At 39.9% G+C, this 14,259-nt stretch overlaps 1 protein-coding gene across 1 annotated transcript in view; it reads right to left on the bottom strand.

Annotated features, from left to right (window-relative positions):
• Positions 1-420: 420 nt before the first annotated feature.
• Positions 421-14,259, bottom strand: part of GNS (glucosamine (N-acetyl)-6-sulfatase) — an 89,149-nt gene continuing 75,310 nt past the window's right edge. Inside the window, exons 10-14 of the mRNA XM_073555454.1 lie at positions 6,641-6,742; positions 5,176-5,280; positions 4,462-4,572; positions 4,146-4,306; positions 421-3,740 (exon numbers count right to left, since the gene is read on the bottom strand). Coding sequence (XP_073411555.1) covers positions 3,647-3,740; positions 4,146-4,306; positions 4,462-4,572; positions 5,176-5,280; positions 6,641-6,742 — 573 coding nt within the window. The 3' untranslated portion in view covers positions 421-3,646. The remainder of the gene's footprint in view (positions 3,741-4,145; positions 4,307-4,461; positions 4,573-5,175; positions 5,281-6,640; positions 6,743-14,259) is intronic.

Raw genomic sequence — 14,259 nt, 5'->3', positions numbered from 1 at the left:
CAGCCAGCTGTAGGGTCTTCCTCAAGGACAGGAAACTAATGAAGCGTACTAGAGGGCTCCGCCTTTTAAAACTGTAGGTTTTCCTATCCTTAACGGCGGATCCTCTTGTTCCATGGTGCTGTCATAGGGAATGGGAAAATTGAAGTTTTGTAACAGCCTGAATCTGCTTGTCTATATGCAGAACATTGTGTGTTGTAAATGGCATCCTGCATTTTGATCTGAGAAACAACTACGGTATGTTATCTATTCAGTTATTGAAGCTCGGACAATTTTGGGAAAAGATACAGATTAGGCAATTTCCCCACACATATGTGAGTTCAGCAGAGGTATAGTAACTGCGCAGTGTATACATAAATATAGACTGATTTATGGCAGACTGTAGCACAGCAATAATGAGGCAACTATGAAATCCACAATAACTGACAGAGAAATTCAATTTTATTGAAAAGTGCAGCAGTGAACAGGGTCAAGTTAAAGGTCACTTTCTAAGCAAGTAAAACAAATCCACACAGGGTAAAGTAAATTACAGATATTTAAAGACCACACTGAAAGAAGACAAAGGAAATCCATACAAATCTGCATTGAGCAGCTATAAAATACCAGTGCAAAGTATCTTTGAATGACTGTATACTGTATATATTTAGCACTAAAACTGGTCTTGTTCTCTTACTTTGATGATTTCCCGACAGCAGACCAACAAGCACAATAAGTGGATACCAGTATAGAACTTTTAACAAACAAGACTTTTCATCATTGCTATGGCATTTAAAGAGGTTTTCAGGACTGGAGAAAAAAAATGCTTTTCTCATTCAAAAACTGACATGGACACAGGCATACATGTCGTCATATTCCAGTTTAGTCTCAACGTAAATGAACAGATATGGCGTGATTTCCACATTTCAAAAGAAAACTTGAATAATTTCAACTTCATTGCCAAAACTTGTGTTTCATAATGTTGACTGTGAGCATGATCCATTCCACTGTTGGGGAAAAATGCTAAGAACATCATGTATATCTAGCCACACAGTTGCAGTCACACTGGCCAATAATGAACTTCTCTGCCAGTTTGTGACAAATATCTACCGTATATACTGTATTAGAAGAAAAAAAAAGGCGCTAAGGCCATGTTCACAAATCTATAGTGCTACTACATGGGCATTTTTTGAATTTCGACTTATATTCAGCACTGTCATTACCGTAATTTATCCCCCCAAAAGCTCTGAAACAGAGAATCTCATGTCAGCAAATAACGTGTTGTCTTTATGTGGAATAATCTATGCTACTTTATTAGACAGTACTAGAACACTTTCAGCCGGGCTTATTTTAGCAAATACTGCTACTGTATAACTGAGGACTTTTTTATATTCTCAATGACGAAAAAGTTGCTGAAGATCATGTTTATTTAGAAACACTGGAAAAGATTTTGGATTTCATTTTAAAAGTCATAACTTGAAACTACCGTATTTACTAATGTACAATTTAAATTTTTACAACTGCAGCCTATTTAGATTTCAACTGTAATTTGGGCTAGTTCATTCATTTATCAGTTACCATAACAGTGATGGGATATAGAGCTTCATTCCTAGATCGTACATATCTAAGCATGAGGCTGGGTGCATTCGTCTTTTACACTCTGGCTGTATTCATAGATTATGCTGAATAGACAAGCACTTATGAATACAGCATCTATGTAGATTTATTTAATGAGGACATAAAAATAGAATGCAATCTCCATAATAATTCTCCATGTATACAACTGGGTAAGATAACGAGTTTAAATAAATATAAAACTTGAAATCCTTCATATATTAACGTAATTACTTGGAGTTCCATTACAGAAATTTGTTTGCAATGTGACATTACTTACAAGCATAACATAGTTCATAATAATGCACTAAAATAACCATGATCAATCTAAGGGTATAATAAATCACAAAACGCTGTCATGCCACAATGTAACCTTTTTAGGGCATTTATCATCAAGTCTGTGGTGTCCATACTAAGGGAGGAAGGATGCAGGCATACCTCTGTGACAGTTCTGGTCAGTTTCCTTCTACTACAGTCATTGCTGCGAGTCTACACTTTTATCACCATCTTAACAGACATAACAGTGCAGTTGAACAAGCAGAAGGCTCAGGAAATTGAGAACAGTGATTAGTTCTCTTAATCTGGAAACTGCCCATGCTGTGGGATAGGGATTGTGATTATGCAGGACCGATAAGAGCAGCTCAGTCAGGAGCTGACAAGGAGGTGAGCAATTAACAGCTCTATAGAAATCAATGGGCTGGAGAGGGGTAATTGGGATCTCAGGAGTTAACTCAGCCTGAATGTAACTACTGTGCATACTTGGCAGGGTTCTGTAGGTTTATCTCCTTGGAAAAACCTGTGCTATGCAAGATAAAAAAAATCATAGCAGGAGTATGAAAGAAAATAGAAAATCAAGTCAATTGCAACCTGTTTAATTTTCATGTTGACTAATGTAATTTAAGGACACAAGAATACCCTTTTATTACCTCTTAGTGGTTTTCATTCTGGATGATAGTCAATGATTAAATTCTAAAACGTCATTGTGAAGATAATTTCAATTACTAGGGAAAAACATTTACAAAGTGCTACTAGACAGTACAGTGATGAGAAACAACTGGCTGTGGATTTTTAGCGCACTCCCAGTTCCCTTCTGCATTTGTCTTTTAACCTTTGCTAAAAAAAAAAAAAAAATAATTAAGGTACAGATCCCAGCAGGAGAATTTAGGAAAACACTTCCTGAAGGACAGCTTTCTTATTTTTCAGTCACAAATATTTATAATTTAATCTTGGCGAAAAAAATAAAACTCAGAAGAGAAATGTGCATACTATATATGCTAATAAGTCATGCGCCATCAAGTTTCACAAGAAGGTGCTTAGCTGTCCATAATTTTCTCCAAGTTATAGAGGACTTTTTGCCAGTTTGGACATTGTGTCAGTTTATTAGATGGAATTTTGTCTTATGTCATGGACTGGTCATATATTCAATAGCTGTGCCTAGAATATCCACTAGGCCAGGAAATTACTACAGGTCAAGCACCCATCTGAATGCATATGACCCCATGATAAAGACAATAGGATTGAATGGAATAAAAAATGAAGTGATGGTTAAGAAATTTGAGAAAAACTTGTGCCAATGTCTTTTGATGTCATTGAAGCCTGATATGTGTTCAGCATTTCTAAATAGAAAAAATATTTTTGTTACAAAAATAATCTGGATTACAAGACATTAGTGCCAAGCATTAGAGTTTAATTTGGATATCTAGATCAGCTCGTAATCAAGCAAAGCTTCGTTGCTTTTTAGACTGGCTGAAATTTTAGAATAGGACTAGTTCTGTTCCCTTTATCTCAAAAAGCATCACCATAACTCCAGCCACCGATCCAGAGCGGTGACCTGTGAGCCATATGAGGCCCACACAGTAACAGTTCTGGGAAGAAAACATTGACATGGCCAGAGTTGTCACAATTCACAGATTTCAACACAGATAGCCAGGTTTTGATTAAGTCCTGCACAAAAAAATGACAGCAATAAGACAGATTGTGGCAGTCTCCCAGGCTGGCCGTTGGCAATCAAGAGGCCAGCTTCATTACTTCAAAGTGACGGTTGTGAAAATCCCACCCTCTAAAGTAAGGTGCTCGGCTTCAAAGACTTTCTCCGCAACATATGGCCCTGGTCACCTTGATTTCTGAACATCAACATCGGGTCAAACTGGTACCTGCAGGAAGAATATTGTCATATCAGTTTAGGGTTTCCTTTGATATATTGGGTGGCTGGTCTGGGTGTTCTTGGTTCTTTTTCTGTGCTGCTTTGCTTAATACATGCATAAAATAATAGTGAAAAATAACATTTGATCAAAAGAGCTGGCCAGAATTGTCCCTGAAAAACTTCTATTATAACAGATTTATGAGATCATGTCTGCCATATAAAAAATAATTGGCAACTGAGAGTGTTCAACAGTCTGGTGTAAAACTGCAGAAAAAAAAACTTGCAAATATTGTAGGGTAAGAATTTGGGAATATTTATTTGATCTTCATAAAATGGACAACTTAAGTCCTATAATGAAGAAATAGGTTCCCAAAATATTTCTCCAACTGTTGATAGCATAGTAGAGATGCATTACCTAGGATCAAAGACCCCTGGACTTCGACAGGAAACTCCACAACAGGACTGTAGGACCATAAGCCGATGGTTCATCTTTTCTAGGATCTCTTGGTCTATGGTTTTAGCAATGTTTGTCAACTGGTTTGGATCTGCCGTCAAATTATAGACTTCAACAAAAACCTGAAAGCCAATATTTAAGACATATTTAAAAACACATTTTTCCTACGTTTTATGGGTGGTGGCTTATTACTAACACGTATAACAAAATAAAAACAATGGTTCCACCAGATCTTCACATATATTTTACAAGATGCAAGTTGTGTGCAGCAACCCACCTCTGCATCATCAAACTCACAATACTGCAAGTCGTGGTCTTTGGAAATCGTCCTCACACAGGCATAAGTGTTGTTATACGCATCTTCACACACACAGTCTGGGAAACATTGCTGGAAGTCATTGAAATTAAAATTAAAGCGTTAAATAACAGAAGTTTAATATCAATAGGAGGCGAGAAGCAAGGTCCCTTTATGGTTTACAGAAAGCTGTGAGACATCCTTAGCCCTCATCTGTACAAGCACAAGGCAGTTGGTTTCTCAAAAACTGTAGAATGTTCTCCATATTATGTAAAAGCACATTAAATATGCCCTAGAACAAATTTATACATATAACTTTAAAATATATAAAACATGTTTATGCTTTCAGTTTTGTTTTTTGGTTTTTTTGCATTCAGAATACATGATAATCCCACAAAAAACATGCCATATTTTGTTGGACACTTATATTGTAATAATGTTAAAATACAACAATTACATAAAACACCATCAATGGCATGTATTGTACCTGCAGCTCTGCAGAAAAGGACAAAAGGTGCTCCATGTGTCACCATATGGCCACACAGTTTTGCAATATGTTTATACAATTACCGACACCATAGTTATTACAAGGATAGGGTTAGCAGAGGCAAGAGTAGACCTAATCAAAGGAGCCAACACCATAATGGGTCATTTCTCAACCATTTTTTACAACATTAGGTCATTGATACTACATACAGACACTCCAGGTCCATAAGCAGGACATGACGGATCAGTGCGATTAACACCTTCTCCTTGATATTCAACCAAAAGATCAGTTCTCCAGGTGCCATTGCTGTTTCTCTGAAAACATAAGCAAATATCCCAGTTCAGAAAAAGTCCAAAACATATTGAACATGCAGGTGGAATGACTTGGTGTTATATACTTGTGGACCCTTGTTGGTTTATACTTCCATTACACCTCCATAGAGCTCTGTTCACATGTTTTTTTTCTTTTAGAACAAAAGTTTTGCATCTGCATTCAGAACTTTTTTCCGATCTATGAGACTAACCCTAAAGGAATGTCTGAACAGACATGTGAACAGAGCTTTGCATGTGATGAAACGATCTGTGAACGTAGTGTTACACTTAAAGGGGTATTCTCATCTTTCTTAAAGATCCAATCCCAATACGCAGTAGGTGTAATAAGATTAGCATATACCTCCAAGAATAAATGTAGTATAGTTTTTCCGATTCGCTATTGCTCTTTCCTCATGTGCAGGCATTGCAGGACCTTAGATATCCATAGTTACGACCATTGATAGTGACAATTACCTAGTTGCTAATGGTTACCCAAGGGTCCTGCAATGCCCTGCACATGATGAAAGAGACATAGCGATTCAGAAACACTACTACATTTGTAACTGGAGGTATTTGCTAATATTATTACACCTACTACATATTGGGATAGGATCATGGAGATGGGAATATCCCTTCAACATGCGTCTTGGCTTCTATGGCCCCAAAAGTGGACAAGACAGAATAAGAATGTTTCCCTTCCCTAAACTCCGAAACATATTGGAAGCTTCCTGGATTCTGATATGTGACTGTCGAATCGGGACAGAGAGGGATGATAGTTCATGTTGTAAGTAGCTTTCAGAAAAAGAAAAATTGATACATAAAGAAAATGTATAAAAATTACATCATTTGCACAGTAGAAAAATAAGAGTATTTCAGGGCGTCAGTAACAGATTGGTAGAGGTCTAGCTCTGCCAGTACTCAGCTGTTAACACAGATCCACAAGTGGTTGGATGTACGGGGCTGAACAGCACGGCTCTGTACATTGTAGTGACTGCTCTCAGGTGCTGCACCTCATCTACTACTGAAGTGAATGGGAACAGAGTTGTAGTATCTGAGAACTGCTGATCTGTAAACTTGGACAAACAGCTGATTAATGGAGGTGGAAAAAGTTAGATCTTCACTGATCTGATACGGATTACCTATCCCAGGGATGTTCTGTTCATATAAGAGTCCTGAAAACCCCATTTATTATAAATAATTTGAAATGCCATTCTACTAATCTATTCTACACCAGACAAGAAGCCTCAAAAGTTCACTTTTTAATCTTGAACCAATCTTTGTTACTAAGATTATTAGAATATTACTGCAGCACTAGTTGATGGTTTCAGTGTTTGACATACTACAAGACAACGCCTCTACCTACCAAAATGGGGAAGAATGACATCCCATCCATCTGGGTCTTATTAAGGTCAAATCCAGCAATATCCAAGATGGTTGGACCAAGGTCAATGTTTGCAACAAGTGCCTAAAATAGAAGAAATAACATCCATTCATTGAGGATGTGGAGATACACATCTGTTAAGATTAAAAGTTTGTGGCATGATGTCCCAGAAAGCCAACAGACAGACCATTTCACATTGTGCCAGGATCTAGCAGTTCATAAAGGGGCACCTAAGCCTGGAAATGCATGGTGTTTAAGATTATGTAATAAAGATGATTTATTTCACCTAGCTCCAAGATCGGTCCATTAGTTTGTTTGTACATTGTTCCACAAACATTTATTCTTTAGATTATTGCCTCATGGCTGCATTTTGCACACTCAGCCATACGATAAGAGCAGTGGCTGCATTGTGTTGTCTCAAAGCTATGTAAATACTTATGTCCCAAAAAAAAAAAATGAGAAAAGTATTCAAGTAGTGATACCTTTATTGGTTGACCAGAGAAACTACATTTGCAAAAGGCCTCTTTATCAGGCTGTAATTACAAGTGAATTACTGAGAAGGGATGGCAACATTTAAATAGGAATTACACAATGACAGGAGGTGATACTTGCTAGAGATAGGCCAAGGAAATCAATCAAAATAAGGTTTTTGTTATTCATGCAGATGAGGTGGAAGTGTTCTATTAGAGATCTGAACTGTGTCCATGTAATGAGTCATGAATCCAGGTGTCAAACTGAGTCCGGCATACCTGAGATGGAACACCTTTCATCCAAGACACAAACAAAAAAAAAAAAATCAATCTACAGTCAAGCTCTAAGGTACATTTGGATTTGTTCAGACAATGAGGATAGAAAACTACATCTTCAATCACTGAGGAAAACATTCCTACAACAAGGGTAAATACTTATGTCCCCCCCAAAAATTGAGAAAAGTATTCAAGCAGTGATACCTTTATTGGCTAACCAGAGAAATTATATTTGCAAGCAAGCTTTCAGGGCTCAAAAGGCCCCTTCATCAGGCTTGATTACAAGGCGCAATGCAGGGGCATACATCAGGGAAACAAAACAAAAACTGCAAACAAGGATGAACCTGCATAGACATACAATAAAAAATGAGCTGGACACACCTGTAGGAATACAAATTTCAAAAACTGACCGTCACATCCAAGCATAAGCATAGGGTGAACAGGTGCTTAACCTAGAGTCACCAACTCATATACATTCAAACAAAAAACGAAGCACACTGTAGCGCCATAACATGCAAACATGAAAAATGAATTGCATTACTGCATTAGAAATATGAAAAATTGAGAGAGTTTAGCGCATAAAATGGCCAAGTTATGTGTACTTGGAAGCCACGGTAAGGCATTTCTCATTTTCCAGGACCCTATCTATTGGCATAGATAAGGTCCTGGAAAACGAGAAATGCCTTACCGTGGCTTCCAGGTACACATAACTTGGCCATTTTATGTGCTAAACTTTCTCAATTTTTCATACTTCTAATGCAGTAATGCAATTCATTTTTCATTTTACACCTGTAGGAATACACTTCTCTAGACCTGGACAGAGTTTGGCAGTATTAAAAGTCCTAATATTGTGGTTTCTCTGATAAATTTTGTAATTGGATTAAGTAACTTTACTGTATGCCAAGAGCTAATATTCTTGTAAAGGGAATACTGTCGGAATACTTTGACCTAGGTAGAGGAACCAGACAAGGCTGCCCTCTGTCCCTGATGCTCTTCACTCTAGCGATAGAACCTATTGCTCTTAAAATCAGGCAGGACCCTTTGGTAGAGGGCATCAATATAAATTCCAGAATAGTCAAGGTGGGATTATGCGCGGATGACCTGGTTCTCATCCTAAATAAAGTGGAGCAATCCCTCCCGAGAGCAACTGACCTCATTAACTACTTTGGGGAATTGTCGGGTCTCAAAATTAATTGGAGCAAATCAGTGGTCATGCCACTTATGGAAAATATGGCTGAACCTATGATGTTTGGTTTGCAAGTAGTACAAAAGTTCAAATACTTAGGCGTTATAATTAATCATAACCCAATTAAGGACCTTAAGGATAACGTATACCCCTTATATGATATGATGAAGAAAAGGTTTGAGTGGTCTCAGCTTCCCCCATTTGTGGTGGGTAGAATTGGTTTAATCACAATGATAATTCTCCCAAAATGTTTGTATGTGTTAGAACATTCATCAACTAAAGTCCCCAAAGGTTTTTTTTTTTAGGAAAATGCATGGCATGATGGCGACATTCATATGGGGATTATCAAGGCCCAAATTAAGTATTGGATCTCTGCAGAGACCCAAAAACCAGGGTGGATATGCGGTACCTGACCTGCTTTTGTATTATCTGGCCGCTCAGATATGTTACTTGAAGCAGTGGATAGGTGGGGGCAGGCTTAGAAGGATCATATAGACCACCACAAGGTTTATTGTTTGCATACAGCTTGGCGATACAGGTGTGGCAAGAAAGTAAGTGTATCATGAAATTCACTGACCAAATGAGAGAGACTTCGTTATGGGATAATCCTGAGTTTCCACACCTCAAAAACATACAGGACCCAATTTTCTGGAAGTAATATGGAATAACAACACTTAATCAGATTCTTGAAAATGAAACTTTATTATCATTTGAACAAATTCATTTAAATTTGGGATCCCTCATAGGGATTTGTATAGATACTTGCAAATGAGACATGCCATAATGCACCAGTTTCCATTTCCTAGGATACGAATATCCAGATATCCATTGATAGGAGTTCTAACAACTCAAGGACCCACGGGCGTAATATCTTCTCTATATACCGTATTTTTCGGACTATAAGACGCACCCCAATTTTCAGAAGGAAAATAGGGAAAAAAAATAATGTGTCAAATGGGGGTCCGTCTTACAGTCCGAATTCAGCTTACCTTGTAAGGGATCCAGCACAGGTGGAGGAGTGGTCACAGGGGTCATTCAGTGGTCCAGGTTCGTGCGGTGGCGGCTCTGTGATGGGGCAGGCTGGTTGTGCTGGAGCAGGTGGGCTGTGCTGGGGCAGCTGGGCTGTGCTGGGGCAGCTGGGCTCTGTGGGGTGAGGGTGGCGGCAGCTCCGCCGGCATTTCCTCCAAGCCCGGAGTCCCCCGCACATCCCTTGCTGGCCGCTGCCATGTTGCGGTAGCCTCCGGGAACATGGACGCCGGGAAGACGTCCACCGGTCCGGGGACGGCGCATGCGCAGGTTCAGATCTCGTTCCGAGATCTCGGGGGACGAGATTCCGGACCAGCGGCCATCTTCCCGGCGTCCATGTTCCCGGAGGCCACCGCAACATGGCGGCGGCCAGCAAGGGATGTGCGGGGGCCTTCGGGCTTGGAGGAAATGCCGGCGGAGCCACCGCCGCCCCTGCACCGGAGCACAGCCCGCTGCCACCACCGCACTACAGAGCCCCACGGCACCCGCACCAGCCTCCGGAGGTTAGTATATTTCGACCATAAGACGCACCCCTCACTTTCCCCCAAAATTTTTGGGGAAAAAGGTACGTCTTATGGTCCGAAAAATACGGTACCTTTCTACTAAACTCCAGAATTGCTTCTACTCAACTTGCTGTTGAGAGTAAATGGCAGCAATTAATCCCTTCTATCACTGATGATCAGTGGAATGATGCCCTAGAGGCACATACGACGGTGTCGCCAGCCGCAAATAACTTACAGTAACTATATATCCTACATCAGTCCTACCTGACCCCGAGTAAACTACATAGATTTGGCAGACAGGTAACTGATGAATGTCATAGGTGTGGGGAATCGGGAGCGGACTTCTGGCATCTTATTTGGAGTTGTGGGATAATACAAAGATACTGTAGCAAAGTGATAACTACATTAGAACGGATAATTGGGATATCAATTGAAGGTAGCCCAGAGTTGTGCATCTTGGGTATTGTGCATGAAGAACTGTGGTTGCAATATGATAAAATATTTCTCCGGGAGGTTGTATTTATTGCTAGGAAAGCAACAGCACTAAGGTGAATGGGGGGCAAGCATCCTACTATTAATCAGTGGAAAAAAAAAGTGAATGATAAAATACCATATGAGAAAATAATTAAATAGAAATAGAAGATGCCCTCAGAAATTTCACAGGATATGGGAGAGATGGTGTGATTCTCCCTTAACACATCTATCCCCTAATGTCAGGACTTCATCTATCTCACGATATGGACACTGATGTTGTCCCTGTCAACATATGTAAGGTGATGATGTGTGGAAACTGCAAGAGTGTACTTTTATTACGACCCAAACTGGTATGTGATCTGAGAACCTGTTAATTCAATTGAATGTGCAATGCTTCATAATGGAAATTATCCTAATATGCTATGTTCTATATTGTTTGTTCACCTATTTTTTTTTACTCTATTATTGAGGGTGTAATGTTACCTACATTATTGTGAGGGGTGACTGTTTGGATCATTCTGCCCATATACTGTGACGTGATGTTTGTAACATTATCCTGTGGAATCTTTCAATAAAGAGTTTAAAAAAAAAAATACTAATATTGAAAGGTCATTTTAATAGTGACAGAGAATAAAAAATCTGGGAGTTTAACCCCTTACTGCCAGCTGACTGAATAGTAAATCAGCTGGCAGTATCCCCCGCTTTGAGGTGGGCTCCGGCCGTGAGCCCACCTCAAAGCCAGGACATGTCAGCTGTTTTAAACAGCTGACATGTGCCCGCAATAGGCGCGAGTGGAATCGTGATCCGCCCGGGCCTTTTAACTAGTTAAATCCCACTGTCAAATGCTGACAGTGGGCATTTAACTAGCGGCCGGAAATACGCGCATCGACGACCCCCCGTCACGTGATCGGGGGTCATCGGTGCATTGCCATAACAACCTGAGGTCTCCTCGAGACCTCTATGGTTGTTGATGGCAGATTGCTATGAGCGCCACCCTGTGGTCGGCGTTCATAGCAATGCTGTAATTCAACTACATAGAGGTGATCTATGCATCACCTCTATGTAGCAGAGCCGATCGAGTAGTGGATGCTTCTAGCCTCCCACGGAGGCTATTGAAGCATGAAAAAAGTAAAAAGAAAATGTGTTTAAAAATTTAAAAAAAAAAAAAAAAAAAAAAAAAGTTTAACCCCTTAGTGACAGAGCCAGTTTGCAGCTTAATGACCGGGCCAATTTTTACAATTCAGATCACTGTCACTTTATGAGGTTATAACTCTGGAACTCTTTAATGGATCCCGCTGATTCTAAGACTGTTTTTTCGTGACATATTGTACTTCATGTTAGTGGTAACATTTCTTCGAAATATCTTGCATTTATTTATGAAAAAAATGGAAATATGGCAAAAATTTTGAAAATTTTGCAATTTTAAAATGTTATATATTTATGCCCTTAAATCAGAGAGATGTGTCACACAAATTTCTTGATAAATAACATTTCCCACATGTCTACATTACATCAGCACAATTTTGGAAGCAAAATTTCTTTTTGTTAGGAAGTTATAAAGGGTTAAAAGTTGACCAGTGATTTCTCATTTTTGCAACAAAATTTACAAAACCATTTTTTTTTTTTTTTTAGGGACCACATCATATTTAAAGTCATTTTGAGGCATGTACATGACAGACAATGCCCAAAAGTGACACCATTCTAAAAACTAGACCCCTCAAGGTGCTCAAAACCACATTCAAGAAGTTTATTAACTCTTTACGTGCTTCACAGGAACTAAAGCAATGTGGAAGGAAAAAAATTAACATTTAAACTTTTCTTTTTTTGCAAAAAATATACTTCAGAACCAATTATTTTTATTTTCACAAGTGTTAAAAGAGAAACTCCACCACAAAATTTGTTGTGCAATTTCTCCCGAATACGTCCCCATATGTCGGGGTAAACCACTTTTTCAGCGCACGGTAGAGCCCGCAAGGGAAGGAGCATCGTTTGACTTTTTCAACGCAGAATTGGCTGGAATTGAGATCAGATGCCATGTTGTGTTTGGAGAGCTCCTGATGTTCCTAAACAGTGGAAACCCCCAACAAGTGACACCATTTTGGAAACTAGACCCCTTAAGGAACTTATCTAGATGTGTGGTGAGCACTTTGAACCTTCAAGTGCTGCACAGAAGTTTATAACGTAGAGCCGTGAAAATTAAAAATAATTTTTTTTCCTCAAAAATGATTTTTTAGCACGCTATTTTTTATTTTCCTAAGGGTAACAGGTGAAATTGGACCACAAAAGTTTTTGTGCAATTTGTCCTGAGTACACTGATACCCCATATGTGGGGGGAACCACTGTTTGGGTGCATGGGAGAGCTTGGAAGGAGTGCCATTTTGGAATGCAGACTTTGATGGAATGGTCTGCGGGTGTCATGTTGCATTTAGAGCCCCTGATGTGACTAAACAGTATAAACCCCCCACAAGTGACCGCATCTTGGAAACTAGACCTGCGAAGGAGCTCATCTACATATGTGGTGAGCACTTTGAACCCCCAAGTGCTTCACAAAAGTTTATAAACGCAGAGACGTGAGGGATTTTTTTTCCTCAAAAATGATTTTTTAGCCCACTAACAGGAGAAATTGGACCACAAAAGTTGTTGGGCAATTTGTCCTGAGTACGCTGATACCCCATATATGGGGGGGAACCAGTGTTTGGGCGCATGGGAGAACTTGGAAGAGAAGGATTGCCATTTTGGAATGCAGATTTTGATGGAATGGTCTGCGGGCATCATGTTGCGTTTGCAGAGCCCCTGCTGTACCTAGACAGTGGAAACCCCCCACAAGTGACCCAATTTTGGAAACTAGACCCCCCAAGGAGCTTATCTAGATGTGTGGTGAGCACTTTGAACCCCCAAGTGCTTCACAGAAGTTTATAATGCAGAGTCGTGAAAATAAAGTCTTTTATTTCCACAAAAGTGATTTTTAGCCCCCAACTTTTAGACCCCCAAAGTTGGTAAATAGTGGAAACCTCTCAATTCTTGATTTAACCCTAACCCCAATACACCCCTAACCCTAATCCCAACCCTAACCCCAACCCTAAATCGTCCTAACCCTAGCCCTAACCCTAGCCCTAACCCTAATGGAAAAATGAAAAAAAAATATTTTCTTTATTTTATTATGTTTGCCTAACTAAGGGGGTGATAAACAGGGGGGTTATTTACTATTTTTTTTATTTTGATCACTATGATAGTTTAACATAGTGATCAAAATGAATGAATGCAATCTGCCAGCCGGAGCCCGCAGATTCCTGGCGGGTGCGCCCGCCATTTTCTCCGGATCCAAGATGGAGGTGCCCACCGGAGGACGCAGGACCACTGGGAGGGGACCCTGAACCACAGAGGTACTGGAGGGGGGGGGGGAAATCGGGGACCCCATTTCTCTCTCCTCTGATGTGCGATCTCATCAGAGGAAAGAAAAATTAAATGCAAAATCGCGTTTTTTGGTTTTTTTTGCGGTCGCCGTTATAGGGTTAATAACGGCGATCGCAAAAGCGGGGTCGGCAAAAACCGACCCATTTCATGTTCTCTGGGGTCTCTGCTACCCCCTGCAGCCGAGACCCCGGAGAAAATCCGACACGGGGGGCGCCATTTACTTACTCCACAGCGCCGTGAATTCACGGCGCT

The sequence above is a fragment of the Dendrobates tinctorius genome, unplaced genomic scaffold (assembly GCF_039654945.1).
Source record: "Dendrobates tinctorius isolate UK_male_01 unplaced genomic scaffold, ASM3965494v1 ptg000224l, whole genome shotgun sequence".
Lineage (NCBI taxonomy): Eukaryota > Metazoa > Chordata > Amphibia > Anura > Dendrobatidae > Dendrobates > Dendrobates tinctorius.
This window is presented reverse-complemented; position numbering and strand designations above follow the sequence as displayed.